Below are 17,255 nucleotides of genomic sequence, written 5' to 3'. Positions count from 1 at the left end.
CTTTAATTTGCATCACATGGACCACAGAGCTGAGATATTCTTCTAAAAATCTTTGTTTGTGTTCAAGAGAAGAAAGAAAGTCATACACATCTGGAATGGCATGAGGGTGAGTAATTGATGAAATAACTTTCATTTTTGGGTGAACTATCCCCTTAAACTTTGTTCATTTTTAACTGGACCGCCTTAAAATAACGTATGAAAGTGAGGAAATTACAACAAAAATATAATACAAATATTAAAAAAGAATCATTTTTTAAGGAATATTCTGGGTTCAATGCAAATCAACAATCAATCAACAGCGTTTGTGATTTTTGAATTGATTACAACAAACAATTAGCCTATTAGACTCGGTCCTTTTCTTAAAAAAGTGAATGGGGCCAATTTCTGGAGGTGGTAAAGGCAGAAATGTGAAGCTTATAATTTTATAAAAGCAGTTACATTAATTCTTCTGTTAAAACTTGTGTATTTAACCTGTAAAGTTGCTTAAATAATACTTTTTACAGTCGTTTTAGGGTTTGCTGACATTGACATTAAATCGTCACGGAAGTTTCAAATTGGCTATAACTTTACACAGAAAAGGTTAGTAAGTGATTTTATTACACAAAAATCATGTTGACACACATATTGTCTTTATAGCTACTTTTGAAACAGTATTTTAATGTTTACGTATTGTCTCCATGCACTTCCATAGTAAATGCCTCACTCACAATTCAAAGTGAATGTTTGTGGTAATTAATCTTATGCTACAGTTGATTGATCTTAACTTTGAACCCGGAATATGCCTTTAACTGTTATTATTGATTGTTGTTTAAAATTATGATGGCCATCATCATCATCATCATCATCATCATCATCAAACAATCAATCAATTATTATTATTATTATTATTTCTAATTATTATCGCAACAAAATGTAAGGCTACTTTAACAGTAACGCTAAACTGATTATGAACTACATATCCCATCATTCGGAACTACATTACCCAAGATCTCCCGCGCTTGCGTTTGTCGGATTGTGCTGGGGTAAAAAACGAAAAATTGTTCCAGTGATCGGGATTAAATAACATTCAATCGATCCACAAAACAAACCTGTGAAAATTTGGTAAGACGAATGCTTTTAAGATAAACATTTTAAGATAGTCGTCTTGTTTTCTTCAAAAAGAGGAAAATGTTGTAAATGTTGAGATAAAGGAAGCTAGCTGGCTAATGAGTTCATCTTATCTGCTTTATTAATAATCAGACTGTTTCAAACATAGCGAAACACTCATTTAAACATTAAATATGTGTTTCAGGATTAAATAATTCTGTTTAGCATGTCAAATCACAAATTAATTGATACTGTTAGATGCATAGTCTTTATTTATTATTTATCCTACATGAATAATTTTTAATTCATAAACATTCATGGATGCATTAATTGCAATAAATATGTGGACGCTTTATATGTCGTTTAAAATATGTTCGGTATTTTAAAAGTAATTGCTGTTATTTTTTTGATCCCGGTCCTCATTGACGCAGAACCTGACAAACCAGCTGATATGCGAAGGAAAACCATCGTATTTTAATTTCTGTTGCGACCGTGAGGATTTGTCGATGAAATTTAATCTGTTTTCTCTATAACTATAACTCTTTTCCAGTGCTAAACAAAGTGTTTTAGTGTTTACATGTTACAAAGTAAAGTAGTGAGCACCTTTGCGTTGTAGAACAAAATTATATTTATGTCCAGACAGGTTGCCCTTTCTTTTGACAGCATTTTATTTCCCCAGACAATGTGTCTCTTAAGCGATTGTCAGGAATACGTGATACTGATTGGTCAATCGTGTGCCATTCTGTGGTCAAATATTTTTGTGACCACTAAACTTTATAATTAAATAATGAATAATAAACAAATTATAATAATAAATAAATACATTTTCTAAATAGCTGTGGTAGTTAGATGTCTCACATATCACACTGCACTCTCATTTTCCTCCCATAATAATATAATTTTAACTCAAATAAATATTTCATGTCCATTTACATAATTATTTATTTAGTATTTAGCCGTGTATTATATGGTGCAGTGTACAGTGAGTCTGTCATTATCCCAAAATAAACCTTTTCAGGGTGATACAAAATCCCTCTGCAGCTGTCAGGTTTTTATTTTTTTGTGATGATGACCTGCTGTCTGTACATAAAAATGCTCTACTGAAAATGTGGTTCTAAATAAATTATGTAAATAAATGCTTAATCATCTTCATCAGAGCATTCATCATTTATTGTCAAGTGTTATATTGTGGTTATTTTTCAGAATCGATTCTCTGAAGTAAAGATTTATTCAGCAACTTGGATGTTTGTGTAAGTTTAGGGAAAATGTGACAGCTTGGCACAGCAGGAGAGTAACACCAATGATGGAGAGAGAATGACCAGGAGGATACAAACAAAAATATCTAATGGAATAGAGCAGTCTCTACTCTCTGACAAGCAGGTGAGTGATAAGTCAATTACTGACTGCAATATCAGAAAGATACGAATGCCCGGGGCACAACAATGGGCCGAAAATTATAAACCAGTTATAAACTCTTGTTTCATTTGTGTTTATCCAGAGTCATGGAAACCAAGGAAAATGGTTCAGTAGACACCATAAGGTAAGTTTATAAGATATAAATAGGAGCAAGAAAATATATACACAGCTCACAAATGTACTATGGGTATTTTAAAGGGTACATTATTGGCAAAAACTGTATCTCCAATGTTTCAATGTCATATTGGCAACATATTGAGTGGCTAGAGACGCTCAAAGATGAAGATGAAACAAAAAAGGAATTGTCTCTGGGTCCAGTGATCTGGAAACAGAGCTTCTCCTCGCAGCTTTTTGTTTAGCCGTTTGAAATCTTCAATTCTCTACAACGAGAGATTTAATTAATATAGTTCCATAAATTATTCCACTGGACAAAGGGTCGAATTGTCTAGTCATGGCCGCAATCCTGACGAAATGAGCTGGAACTAAAGACACGCTAATAAAAAAAATACAAATTAAAACTATAAACATTGAATATTTATATTGAGGAAAAAAATTATGCTTTATCATTAAACTGTTATCTATAGGTAGTAGTAGTTTAGTAGTTTTCCATTGACAAAATATTCTGCCATGGCCTGCATGAGCTATAGAATTGTTCCACTTGGCCCACTTGCTGATGAAGTTTAAGGGGATAGTTCACCCAAAAATGAAAGTTATTTCATCAATTACTCACCCTCATGCCATTCCAGATGTGTATGACTTTCTTTCTTCTCTTGAACACAAACAAAGATTTTTAGAAGAATATCTCAGCTCTGTGGTCCATGTGATGCAAATTAAAGGGTGGCAAGAACTTTGAAGGTCCAAAAAGTATATAAAGGCAGAATTAAAGTAATCCATACAACTCCAGTGGTTAGATATTGTCAAAAGTGATATGATAGGTGTGGGTGAGAAACAAATCAATATTTAATCCTTTTTTTTTTTACTATAAATTCTCCTCCCTGCCCAGTAGGTGGAGATATGCACAAAGAATGTGAACCTCCAACAACAAAAGAAGAATGTGAAAGTGGTGATTTATTTAAAAAAATGACTTCAGTGTTGATCTGTTTCTAACATACACCTATCATATTGCTTCTGAAGACATGGATTTAACCACTGGAGTCATGTGGAGTACTTTTATGCTGCCGTTATGCTTTTTTTGTCCTTTAAAGTTCTGGCCACCATTCACTTGCATTGTATAACATACAGAGCTGGAATTTTGTGTTCAGCAGAAGAAAGAAAGTCATATATATCTGGGATGGCATGAGTGTGAACTAATCCCTTTAATGTGCTTCTCTACCAGTTGAGCTATACAGGAACACCTATCAATTGAACTGGAACTCTCTAAATTTTGTGTCTTTTGTTATAGAATTCGGTTGTCAGTCTATATCAGAACTGTATTGTCGTAAACAGAAAATTTTTAGCACTTCAAAGGACTGAACACTGAATTCTGCTGTTGTGAGCCCATGTGAAATCTCTAGAGTTTGCATCCTGAGCCTCAGAACCTAGATGCTCAGGTCCTTCTCAAGTGATCCAACATTCTGTAGGTTGTTTGACCATTTTTGATTGGATTACCTCTATGTATTGGTATAGCAAAATCACCTGTTTGTTATTTTTATTTTACCTGGCATATCCATGGTGGCCATCTTTGTGTCATGGCACACTACTAATGTTTGGTTATACAGATGTTTACGGAAACCTCAATATCTCAGCTCAGGATGGTCCTAGCACCTTGGAACAAAAACTGATCTCTAGAGCACATTACGAGGTACAAATAAACATTTTGCACGTTCTTAGACTTAGAACTGAAGTCCTAATGTAATTATCAAGCTTGCTGAAAGTCTAAGTTTTAGTCCTAAAATGATTTAGGTGTACATAGGTAAGTATAGTTTTTATGGGGGTGAGAAAGTGCAATTTTTTAACATTTTCATTATTTTCAGGTTGATTGTCTCTGGTGGGGGACCAGATAGGAACCTGACATTTTCACAAATATAAGTCCTCTATGGTAGCATTCTGCTGGAAAAAAATTTTGTTTGAGATTCCACTGGTTACAGACCTAGGGCTATTAGAAATCTGAGGAAAAGCCTAATTTATTCATGTGTTTTGAGAAATAAACGGATGTAATATAATACTGTAAAACAGTATTTTACAGTAATTATGTTTTTGATTAACATATCACAATTTCAAGCTACATGTTTGATTAGAAGCTGTGAGATTTCCTCACTCAGTCTCTTGGAAATGTTGTGGGAGTAGTCAACTTGGCAGGTGTCAGTTTTCTGAGAACATAGTTCATGGGAACCCACACTTTGTCCTCAGTCATCATCTTGAATGATGTTCTTGGTCTAGGTGGGTGGAAGAATTTTACAAAAACATCACAGTTTAAAAAATTTAAATTAAATAAATAAAGAGATGCCATGCACACTATGCTTAACTAGGTACCCCCTAAAAATGTATGACTGAGACTTGAACCCTTCCCATTATAAATTGACTCTAAAAGTGGAACTTTCAGCGGTCTTGATCATTATATTAGGACTTCAGTTCTAAGTTTAACAACTTAGTGCAATTAACAAGAATGTGCAAAATGTTTATATACTGTATGTACATGTACCTTGTAATGTGCTATAGAGATCAGTTTTTGTACCAAGGAGCTTGGACCATCCTGAAATTAGATATTTAGGTTTCTGTAAACATCTATAGAACCAAACGAGCACCATGACACAAAGATGGTCGCCGTGGTTAAACCAAGTAAAATAAAAACTGGTGGTTTTGCAATACCAATACATAGAGGTAATCACTCAAATTAGTTTTAGGAAAATTAAAAATGGTCAAGCAACCAACTTTACAATTATTGGACCACTTCAGATGGAGCCAGGCAACCGGACCGAAAAACCACTTCAGCATGGCATCTCCTGCCAAGGATTTCAGCATTCATTTAATTTTAAATATTCATCCACCATCAGCTGTAGCAGAGCTAAATATCATTACCAGATCGAAAGAAATTCTTGTGACTGCTCCCACTTTATATTAAATGTCTTTAAGTGGTGTATGCTTGGATAAATATATATATATATTTTTTTTTTTAAAGTATTTGACAATGTTGTGTACAAACGTGTTGTCCGAATCTCTCACAAGATAATTTATTTTGCTACCAATTTTAGGGTACAGATAGGGTGTCAGGGGTAGGTTTAGGGGCAGGGTCAACAATGTAATTACAAATGTAATAACATGCAGATACAGCAGAAATGATAGTAGTTTAAGACAGCAAAAACTTGTTAAAATATTCAGCCCAAACATTTTCGGCAAACAAAGTGACCACTCATATGTTTTGAGAAGGATTGTATGGGCATGTTGGGTTAAATTAATCTAATGCATCAATTAAACATCTTTCATTTCCTGACAGTTCTGTGGAGAATGGGCAGCTTTCAGATCCATCCCACTGGGCCGTAGCGGATGTGGTCAATTATTTTAAAGCAACAGGGTTTGAGGAGCAAGCCAACGCATTTCAGGATCAGGTGGGGCTGGAAAGAGATGTTTTTAATGCTCATGTGAATTTAACATTGCTTTATTTTATCAATTGCTTACTGGTCTGTACCCTTAATACTTTTATAAGAGCCTTAATCCCTGATTATTTATAGTTAATTTGCAGTTTATTATATTTTTAAATGTAAATCAATTGCTTTTTTATCATTTTGATAAGCTGAATACTTAATTACGTCTTCCAGGCTACAAGTTGTAATACTATATAACAGTCGATTCCATTTTATTGGACAAAAAATGTCCAAGAGTGCTGATATATAAATATAACAAGCACTGGAATGTTTCACTGTTTGAATCACTGTTTTCGCTGGTGTAGAAAAATTGAATAACTGGCCATATTGTGTCTAAAATGTTAGTTACCTGAAATTAACTTATAAAAGCAATATCAAATTTGCAATCACGCTGTTGTCCTGAATATTAGCCCAGCCGGGAATGCCTGCAACCTACAGCCGTGCTGATATTTAGTACAACACCACTCTTACTCGTGTGATATTGCATTTATTGATTCCTCTTTTAATTGCACTAGCGCTAAGCGCAGCAATGTTTCATAAGTCATACACGCAAAGTCAATGGGCATGGCAAGGAAGTTTTGGAATTTTAGCGCAAGTATTCGCTAAATGTTGACGCAAGTGGGTTTGGTGAAATTGCAATAACTTATGCGCTGGGTCAAGTGCAATTTAATTCTGAGGTTCTTCTCCTGCACCGTCTGCGTCCTATTATATAGTCCATTCCCTGTCAAGCACCAGCAATATAAACAAAGACAGCACATTCATAAGAAGTTGGAGTGTAAATGGACTGTGTGCAATCAATTAGAAGAATAGAAACATGGACTTGCGTTCTTTTGTGCTGTGTTTATGAATTTCAGGCATATTTCTATGACATTGACACACTCCTTTAATACATATGAAAAAATGTGGATTTATGCTCCGTTAAAGAATTATGTAAGAATGTAATAATTATTAATAATATGTATCTACTCACACACAAATCATGACTAGTGTTAAGTGATTTTATCGAACCGCACTTCATTTCAACTGCTCGATTTTGAATAAATGTATTTCTAAATTCAATTTACACTTCAAACGAAATAATGAATCTGTCAAAAAAAAAAAAAATCCTAATCCAAGCATTTTTACCATCTTCAACTTCTCCCACTGTCCCCATTTGCAGACTTAAAAAACACTCTATGACAACAGGTGGAAAAATACAAATTAGATTCTAAATACAATTCTAAATATAAACATAATAAAAATAACTAAAGACTAAACCATGACCTCAAATATCATAAATATTTGTTTCATAAAACGGCTACAATAGTGGTCGTCATGGACATCATTTGATTTTCCACTGTATTTTCAGAGGTTGGACGTGAACTTTATTACCACCTGCTGGTGTAATCTCCAAACTGCAAATGCAGGAGTTTAGACTTAGTGTTGAAAACAAATGTGCTTTTTAAACATCTTAGCACAATGACATATTTCTCAGGAAATAAGCAAATTTCGCTTTGCGCCACTTTATTAACATACAATACACCCACACTTTGCGCGCATACACCCACAGATAGCGCAGACACTCCCATCCATGCCCACTTGCGCTTTGCACTGGCACAAAAATTGCTCCAAATATTGGATAAGACTTTGTGCACAGCTTTGCGCATTCTCAATAATAGAGCACTTTGTATATTTTCACCTAAAAAGTAAAATTCTGTCTACATTTACTGACCCTCATGTCGTTCAAAACCCATATATTTGTATTTTCTTTGGTTAAACACAAAAGGAATGTATGCTTGTTAGAATGACATTGGTGCTCAGTCCCTGCTTACCATTCACTTTCATTGTCTGAATTGTTTCATGAAAGAAAGACACTGGTTTGGAAATACATTTTTGAGTGAAAATTTAAAGTAGCTTCCTATGTCTTTTTCTGAATGCACTCAAACAAAAACATGTGCCCCCTACAGGAAATCGATGGTAAGTCTCTTTTATTAATGACTCGTAATGACGTTCTGACCGGACTGTCAATAAAACTGGGTCCCGCACTGAAGATATACGAGTTTCACGTGAAGCCTCTCCAAACCCAGCACTTAAAAAGCAATGTGTCATAGCTGCTGCAGCCACACGGGCGCATGGAAGACAATCACAGCAGGGGAAAGCAGGGTAACTGCAGACACAACTAATACATTTTATGCATCTTAATACATGAAAAAACATACAACTCCATGGTGAATTTATGCTTTTAAAGTCTCATTCTGCTGTATAGGCACATGTACTGTTTGTCTCATGGATGTTTACCGACCTTTAACAGTGTCTTTGTTCAGATTTGTTTTAAAGGAAAGAGTTGTACATTAATCATTATTGCTTTTAAGATTAAATGCTTGGTTTAATAATGTAATGTGTAATGTAAAATGGAAATGGCTTGAATTGAAATTGAACTGATTCTTGAAGATGTCTATTTAACGCATGAAGTACGTTTGAGCAGAAATGAGAGTTAAATTGCTGCCGCAATGGTGCTTTTATTGGTTTGTTGGTGTTCATTTTTCCCCTTTGTATTTTTCCATGTTCTGATTTCCATGTAGCTAAATGATAAAAGTGTGTTGTAAAAAAGTAACAGCACAAATAATCAAATGTCAGAAAATGATGTATTTGCTGTGTTTCACAGCTGTAATTGCTGAATGCATTAGAGATTTATTTGTGGGAGTCCTTCCAGAATGACTGTGTGCTGCTATTCATTCTGTTAATTTATTTAATTCTGTAACTAACAGTGTGATTTCTGAGGAATTGTCATTGATAGACAGCACAACATTTTAATTGTAAAACAGTTTTTAAAACAAGGTGCTTTAAAAAGGTTGAAGTGTGTAAAACATGACTTGAGTGTAGCTTGCAATAAATGCTTTTTCAGATTGCTGAAATAAATCTACTGTCTGATTCTCATTGCAATGACACTGTTTCCAACCTCTGAACAGTTTTATAAGTAATGTAAATGTTGGCATGTGAGGGGAAGGTTGGATTTTCCTCATTAGATGGTATAGATGACATTAAATCTCATCACATTTGTTGAATGGCTGTGCTCTTCTAAAATTAATCTAATCGAATTTATTCTAGTGAAACAGTTGGGAGGTTAGGTTTTTGATAATAATTTGAGAATTTATACTGTATTGTGTCAAATAAAAAAAAAATGTTTGGTCAATTTTTAAAGGCAAATTTATGGACTCTATTTTGATTTTACATTGAAGGGAAAAGGAAAGGTTAATCTGAATCTATAGTCTATTCCCTTCATATAAGCAACACTTACAGAAAGTTCACCTTTCAGAATTATCTCTTATTTGATTTGTCTGTTAAAATGCACTTATTGTCAAATTGTAAATGCATAATTTTACAAATATGTATATTTAAACTTTTACAATGAGACCTTTTTTTTAAAAGTATTATTACAAATAAATCAGATATTTTTTCGACACATTCTTTAAAAATCAGAATCGTGTTGGGACAAGTTTACCCCAGGAGGTTAATGGTGGGCCCATTTCAGGATTTTCAGTTTTGTGTTAAACTCACTGAGCACGTCATAGGATCAGCTGTAAACCTACTTATTAATGGGATTATATAATCAGCCAATCGTGTGGCAGCAGCAATGCATAAAATCATGCAGATACAGGTCAGGAGCTTCAGTTAATGGGCACATCAATTATCAGAATGGGGGAAAATGTGATCCCAGTGATTTCAACCATGGCATGATTGTTGGTGCCACACAGGCTGGTTTGAGTATTTCTGTAATGCCTGATCTCCTGAGATTTTCACGCACAACAGTCCAGAGTTTACTCAGAATGGTGCCAGAAACAAAAATCATGCTGTGAGCAGCAGTTCTGCAGACAGAAATGCCTTGTTGATGAGGGAAGTCAATGGAAAATGGCCAGCTGACAGAAAGGCTATGGTAACTCAGATAAACACTCTGAACAATTGTAGTGAGCAGAAAAGCATCTCAGAATGCACAACACATCAGAAATTGAGGCAGAGTGAGTGTATAAATTAGCAAATCTTTATAATGATTTCCCTTTATAATAAAGTGGATATAATACTTTAAATCCTGTACATTCTAACTTACAGTGCATCTGGAAAGTATTCACAGCGCTTCACTTTTTCCACATTTTGTTATGTTACAGCCTTAATCCAAAATGGATCAAATTAATTATTTTCCTAAAAATTCTACAAACAATACCCCATAATGACAATGTGAAAGAAGTTTGTTTGAAATCTTTGCAAATTTATTAAAAATAAAAAAATCACATATACATAAGTATTCACAGCCTTTGCCATGACAATCAAAATTTTGCTCGGGTGCATCTTGTTTCCACTGATCATCCTTGAGATGTTTCTACAACTTGATTGGAGTGTACCTGTGGTAAATTCATTTGATTGGACATGAATTGGAAAGGCACACACCTGTCTATATAAGGTCCCACAGATAACAGTGCATGTCAGAGCACAAACCGAGTCAAAGGAATTGTCTGTAGACCTCCGAGACAGCTTTGTATCGAGGCACAGCTCTGGGGAAGGCTACAGAAACATTTCTGCAGCATTGAAGTTCAGAATGAGCACAGTGGCCTCCATCATCCGTAAATGGAAGTTTGGAACCACCAGGACTTTTCCTAGAGCTGGCCGCCCGGCCAAACTGAATGATCGGGGGAGAAGGGCCTTAGTCAGGGAGGTGACCATGAACCCACCTGGAGTTTGCCAAAAGGCACCTGAAGGACTCTCAGACCATGAGAAACAAAATTCTCTGGTTTGATGAAACAACGACTGATCTCTTTGGCCTGAATGGCAAGCATCATGTCTGAAGGAAACCAGGCACCGGTCATGACCTGGCCAGTACCATCCATACAGTGAAACATGGTGGTGGCAGCATCATGCTGTGGGGATGTTTTTCAGTGGCAGGAACTGGGAGACTAGTCAGGATCAAGGGAAAGATGAATGCAACAATGTACAGAGACATCCTTGATGAAAACTTGCTCCAGAGCGCTCTTGACCTCAGACTGGGGTGAAGGTTCATCTTCCAACAGGACAACGACCCTAAGCACACAGCCAAGATAACAAAGGAGTGGCTACGGGACAACTCTGTGAATGTTCTTGAGTGGCCCAGCCAGAGCCCAGACTTGAACCTGATTGAACATCTCTGGAGAGATCTGAAAATGGCTGTGCACCGACGCTCCCCATCCAACCTGATGGAACTTGAGAGGTCCTGCAAAGAAGAATGGAAGAAACTGCCCAAAAATAGGTGTGTCAAGCTTGTAGCATCATACACAAAAAGACTTGAGGCTGTAATTGGTGCCAAAGGTGCTTCAACAAAGTATTGAGCAAAGGCTGTGAATACTTATGTACATGTGATTTTATTTAATTTTTTTATATAAATTTGCAAAGATTTCAAACAAACTTCTTTTCACGTTGTCATTATGGGGTATTTTTTGTAGAATTTTGAGGAAAATAATGAATTTAATCCATTTTGGAATAAGGCTGTAACAAAACAAAATGTGGAAAAAGTGAAGCGCTGTGAATACTTTCCGGATGCACTGTATATCTCAATTTTAAACTTTATAATTGACTGCATATTGTTTGATTTTTATAAGCACATTTCAGCTCTGTATTTCCATACAATGATAGTGAATTGGTGCCATGACACTGCTAACTGTTTGATGGTCCAAAAGGCATATTTAGGCAGCATAAAATCAATCCACATGACTCCAGTCAATCAATGAATGTCTTTTGAAGCAAATTGATAAATTTATGTAAAAAAAAATATAACTTAAACTTTATTAACTAAAAAATGCTTTCTGCTACCAGATAAAAAAAAAATTATCAATTTGTTTCTTACACAAACCTATTGATTTGCTTAAGACATTCATTGATCGTCGTGTGGATAATTTTTATGCTGCCTAAATATGCCTTTTGGTTTATCAGACAGCCAGCAGCGTCACCGCACCCATTTGCTTTTATTGTATGAACATACAGAGCTGAAATGTGCTTCGAAAAATCTTCATTTCAGTTCTGCTGAAGGAAAGACATGCATATCTGGGATGGCTATAGGTGATTAAATCATAAGATAAATATCGGATGAACGAATCCTTTAACAAAAACCCTGAAAGTGATTACACTGATTTTATTGTTTAACTTTCATTACATATACATACAATGGCTCAATCAATGCATGCACTTATTTTACAGCCCTACAGTACACACAAGTGATGTATACACAAACCCACACTTTATTTTTTGTTGGTTTTTATTTGTTTTGTTTATACCAGCTTTTGTAGAGTTTCTTGGTGTATGTTGTTTGTCTTCAGAGTTTGGCTCTTGGTTTTCGTCCCACTGTGCCTGAGATACTTCCTGATGGATTATCAAGAGGTAGGTACACCTGGAAATAAAAGCTCTTCATTAGTATTTTGAACTTTCTCTTTTGTTTCAGTTCAAGAAACTGACACCTTTTAAGTAACATTAATTATTTTATTGTTTTGAGTTTAATGGTCTCTTTAAATTTACAGGAACTAACTGAAACTGGGCTGGGCTGATTCCTATTTCCCAGGATGCATTACATGGCACTCAGCAGGGAGAGTAATTATGCGTCCGAATATCCATACTTCTCTACTATATAGTATGCCAAAAACAGTATGCCAGTGGAGTAGTATGTCCGAATCCATTGTATTCAGAAGACAGTAAGCGAGAAATGTCCGGATGACCTACTAATTCCAGTGGGAATCCAAAGTGTGGATCGGTTGAACGCTTTCCTATCCCACAATGCAAAAATTAAGTGTTATATAAGGTGTGTTTGTGCAAGGTGAATGTAAAGGGGTAGACTTTTTAGTGTTTATGTTTTGATGTGTTATTTAGAAGAGTTTCGGTTCTGTTATGATGTGTTACCATTATGGTGCATAATGGAGCTTGAGCTTAGGTTGAGGACAGGTACAATTTAAGATTGTTTTACATTATATTGCTTTACTCCTTGAGTGATTGCTATGTTAATCAAAGTATAGTGTTTCCAATTAGCATGCATTCAGCATGCTAGCTTTCACAGTATTGGCTAGTTGTAGCTAGTTAGGTTCCCTCTACTTAACTTATTTAAGTTGAGCTGACACAGCAGTTTTATGTTAAGCTAAAGAATTACATTTTGTGTCATTAAAGTGCCATTAAGTTAGCTTACTCAATATTTCAAGTTAAGACCAGTTACTATGCATATGTAGTACAAAATCAAAATCTCAAAGTTCTATTAACTTACAAAAATGACATGAATGATTGCCTAAATGAGTTCTGCTAACTTATTAGGGTTTATAGTGTACCTTGTCATTTGTAGGGTGGGATAGCTGAGCTTTACATACTTTTTATTTCCTGAAGAAGACTTTTGAGAGTCAAAACATTAACAACTAGCCTACATGGTTATTTATTAAATATTGAGTTTGAAGCATAAATTGTGCGAGACATGCCTTTTCTTTTCTTTTTTATAAAATCAAATGTCAGTGAGAGGGCCTGAAAATACTGCTCTTGTTGTCATGGACTTTGTTATGTGTGTTCTGTCAATACAGACGTATGTTGAGACCGCATGTAACAGATAACCTATGTTTGACAAGATTTCCTGATGTCACTCACCTCATCCTTGTTTGAGAGTCCCATTTTCGTCATGTCTATTAAGAAATAATGCTGGTTTGGCATAATTATTTCAATTTCCTCAACCTACAGGATGGATTGACAAGACATTAGAAAGGAAATACCAGGGAAAAAAAGTGTCACTCAGACCTAGTACTCCTACTTTACATAAGAGTTCAATTAAGCGGTATCCACACACAAAAAACTGCATTCTGTTTGACTTGCCTCTGGAATTCTGTCAAGCACTAGGAGTTGTGTATCATACAGAGTTTTCTGAACAGAAGGAGAATATACCCCATGATCATAGGGTCCAGCAAACTTTTCAATGATGGTGTCCCTCACAGTTTTCCTACAAATGAAATTGTCATTGTACAGAAAAATTCTATACACTGTATGTTGAATTTGAAATTACACATAATATAATGTCTGGAAGGTTTTAATTTATTACCAAGCAGCATCAAATGCCACATTCACCGTGTTGTAGCGCCATTTAGCATAAACAGAAGTGCAGAAGAATCTGTCCTTTGTCGCAGTCAGAGTGGTGAAACGGTCCTGCAGGAAGCCCTCAAATCCAGACTGAGTGGTCTTCAGTACCTTCATTTCTCTCAGACCACTGTGAACCACTGGACTCACTGAAAAAGAAATGTCAACTGCTAAAACTTTTTCAAAACATAAATTATTATATTTTTGTAATAGCTGTTGGATATACAAGTGAAAATAATAAAACCACACTTTCAGAAAATTTTGACAATAGTAGATTTGAACTAAATTGTTGAACTGCGTCCACAGGATAAGGGTATTTTTATAAATCTTGGGAGGGGGAAAGTTGTCACATGTGTTTAATGTTGTAAATGTATACAAATGATTTATAACAAAAGTTTTCATCCTCTTTTGCCTTTTGTAAAACCTCCAGACTTCAGAATCTCTCATGTTTTCATCTTTATTGTAAACCAATGGTGTAGATTTGTTTTGAAAAAGCATTAGGTTTAATGTTTCAGAAAAACAAAATGAACCCTTTCAGAAAATTACAATTCTTAACGGCTCATCTAAAACCCTGAATAATTTCTATGGACACGTTTAACATCTTCACTGACTCCACACATGACTCCTGTGATACATTTCAAGTTTTCTAAATTGATATGAAAGTTTTGTGGGTAACAGACCTGCAGACCGAAATTGCACATGTTGTCAGCCACTGACTGCATCTTGTGAGACACAAAGTTTTATTCCTACAGGGGTGCTTGACGCTCTGAAAACTAAGAGTCTGCATTTGAATCTCAGAATGTTTTATATTGCATTGCTTTACACTAGGTAGTTATTTTTAATAATAACTGATAATTGCAAGGATTCGTACCTTTGAATGGAAATTCGCCTCAGGATTATCTATAAAAGCATTTTCAAAAATCCTAATCCATTATCAATAAATGCGTGTGATTGACCCATCCTGAACATGTTCAAATCAGAATAACTTGAGATGCATTACATGTGTTTTAATTTACTCACTATTCAAATGTTGCTCGACCTCACAGAAGTGCCAAGCCACAGGAAAGTTGATGAAAGCATGTGTGTGCTCCACTCCATTCTGTTAAACACACATTAATGCTGTTTTTTTTTTCTCTCCCTATAAATAAGCTAAAAAAATATAAACTTTTTAGGTTTGAAAAGCACCTTTTCCAGTCTTTTCCAGGGAACTTCATCAATTTTGACCCTCACTCTTGTGACATGCTTGAACGCTGTGAGGAAATGTTCACAGATATCCAGAGCAAAGCTCTCAATGTCCCTAATCTGCAAGAAAACAATAACTATTCCATATGATTTTGATTTTAATTGTAATGAATATATTTGGATCTCAGATAAAATCTAAATATTAACTGTTCAAGACTGCAAGCTGACACATGCACTACAATAAAAAAAACAGCATGTTGGTCTTGATTTCCAGTAAAAATATCTAGACAAGCATAAAACAAGATACATTAACTTGAAAAACAATATATTTTAAATTAATTCAATATTTTTTACATAATTGGAAAATTGTTGTTCTTGTGTTAAGAATAAAACTCAAAATGTATGTTAGATTTATGTTTAAAACAAGTAAACGCTGGTTGATATTTTTCTCTGCTGAATTACTTGAATCAGACACTCACTCCCTTTAGTTTAGCAAGGGCATGGACAGTGTTTTTGATGGTGTCAGTGGGGATGATGTCAGAGTTGTCTCCTGTCAGGTAGTCTTTGCGAGTCTTCAGTGTTAACTCAACATCTGCGATAAGTTCAGTAATGTGGTGATGAGTTCCTTCACGGCAAATGTGTAGAACTTTCACCATATTCTTCCCATAGCCAGTCCTTACAAACTCCACATTCTACAGGAGACATGTTATTAAAAAATTACCATAAAAGCTGGAATACATCCACAAACTGCAAAAAATGCATTCTTTTTTTTTTTTTTTTTACTTGTTTTCCAGTAAAAATTGTTAAAACAAGATACATTTACAAAAGAAGCAACCTGCATTAGATATTTAGATGTCTTTCAGAGAATATAACTTTAATAAAAAATGTCTAAACATTATGCCGTGTTGATACTGTTGATCTTGTTTTAAGTGTCTTTATATATTTTTTACTGCAAACAACTCAAAAATACTTTGTATAGGAATTTTTGCAGTGCAAATCTATGTAAGCATGAAAAATCTTTACCTGATTTGTGGTAGTGGTCATGATTGTATCTCGTCAATTCTGATTGATGGAGGGGGCTTTGACAGGATCAGAGTTTTGTTAAGGAATGGTGTCATATACCCGTTTTTGTTTTTTTAAATGAGTCCAAATGATCAATAATCAGCCACACCTCCATGAGCTTCTATAGAGATTCTGATTTGCTGATTAACTCTTCAAAACAAGCCACCTCTTTTTCATGTATCTCTGTCCTGCTGGACTCCAGTTCATACAGTGACCACAGTCATGTCCTTTACCCCATCCATAACATTGAGATAGTTCACCCAAAACTGAAAATTCTCTCATCATTTACTTACCCTCATGCCATCCCAGATGTGTATGACTTTCTTTCGTCTACTGACCACAAACAAAGATTTTTAGAAGAATATCTCGACTCTGTACGTCCGTACAATGCAAGTAAATGGTGACCAGAACAAAAAGGAGATAAAGTCAGCATAAAAGTAATCTGTAAGACTTCACTGGTTTAATCCATGTCTTCAGAAGAAATCCAATCCGTTTTGGGTGAGAAAAGACCAAAATGTAACTCCTATTTCACTATAAACCTTGACATTTACAGTCTCCTTGGTAATCATGATTTCAAGCTCAATTTCACTTCCCAGCGCTCTGCGCAAGCGCCAAGTTCTAGGTAGTGTAATCGAGCTTGAAATCATGATTGTGTCTTGAGACTGCAATGCCATGATGTCTAGCAAAGAATTTGTTGCGTTTTGGTCTGTTCTCACCCAAAACCAATTTGATCACTTTAGAAGACTTGGACTAAGTCTTATGGATTACTTTTATGCTGACTTAATGTGCTTTTGTGTTGTATGGACCTACAGAGCTGTAATATTCTTCTAAAAA

The 17,255-nt window shown here is 35.2% G+C and overlaps 2 protein-coding genes across 4 annotated transcripts; one reads left to right on the top strand and one right to left on the bottom strand.

The window, feature by feature from the left end:
• The first annotated feature begins 977 nt into the window (after positions 1–977).
• On the top strand, positions 978–8,988 carry LOC127626242 (sterile alpha motif domain-containing protein 13-like). Of its 3 annotated transcripts, none has more exons than XM_052101902.1 (5): positions 978–1,101; positions 2,290–2,466; positions 2,585–2,626; positions 5,936–6,047; positions 8,030–8,988. In XM_052101902.1, the coding sequence occupies exons 3-5, from the start codon at positions 2,589–2,591 to the stop codon at positions 8,171–8,173; spliced, it is 294 nt and encodes a 97-aa protein (XP_051957862.1). In that variant the 5' UTR covers positions 978–1,101; positions 2,290–2,466; positions 2,585–2,588; the 3' UTR covers positions 8,174–8,988. The 3 variants fall into 3 exon arrangements, with proteins under 3 accessions (XP_051957862.1, XP_051957861.1, XP_051957863.1); XM_052101901.1 differs by having other exon boundaries at positions 985–1,101; positions 2,342–2,466; XM_052101903.1 differs by having other exon boundaries at positions 989–1,101; positions 2,347–2,466.
• A 3,208-nt stretch (positions 8,989–12,196) lies between these two features.
• On the bottom strand, positions 12,197–16,497 carry uox (urate oxidase). The gene is made up of 8 exons (XM_052101000.1): positions 16,383–16,497; positions 15,839–16,051; positions 15,363–15,479; positions 15,198–15,276; positions 14,143–14,326; positions 13,920–14,043; positions 13,698–13,781; positions 12,197–12,471 (listed from the first exon to the last, which is right to left on the bottom strand). Exons 1-8 carry the CDS (start codon positions 16,401–16,403, stop codon positions 12,397–12,399), a joined length of 897 nt encoding a protein of 298 aa, XP_051956960.1. The 5' UTR covers positions 16,404–16,497; the 3' UTR covers positions 12,197–12,396.
• Positions 16,498–17,255: the final 758 nt, after the last annotated feature.

Source organism: Xyrauchen texanus, chromosome 32 (genome assembly GCF_025860055.1).
Source record: "Xyrauchen texanus isolate HMW12.3.18 chromosome 32, RBS_HiC_50CHRs, whole genome shotgun sequence".
Taxonomy (NCBI): Eukaryota; Metazoa; Chordata; class Actinopteri; order Cypriniformes; family Catostomidae; genus Xyrauchen; species Xyrauchen texanus.
This window is presented reverse-complemented; position numbering and strand designations above follow the sequence as displayed.

Excerpts from the sequence above, each read along its gene's own strand:
- LOC127626242 (XM_052101902.1), top strand. The coding sequence starts at position 2,589 with ATGGAAACCAAGGAAAATGGTTCAGTAGACACCATAAG. Across the intron at positions 2,627-5,935 it reads GGTTCAGTAGACACCATAAG|TTCTGTGGAGAATGGGCAGC; the intron begins GTAAGTTTATAA and ends ATTTCCTGACAG. Across the intron at positions 6,048-8,029 it reads CCAACGCATTTCAGGATCAG|GAAATCGATGGTAAGTCTCT; the intron begins GTGGGGCTGGAA and ends TGCCCCCTACAG.
- uox (XM_052101000.1), bottom strand. The coding sequence starts at position 16,403 with ATGACCACTACCACAAATCAG. Across the intron at positions 16,052-16,382 it reads TGACCACTACCACAAATCAG|AATGTGGAGTTTGTAAGGAC; the intron begins GTAAAGATTTTT and ends TGTCTCCTGTAG. Across the intron at positions 12,472-13,697 it reads GACTCTCAAACAAGGATGAG|GTGTACCTACCTCTTGATAA; the intron begins GTGAGTGACATC and ends TTTTATTTCCAG.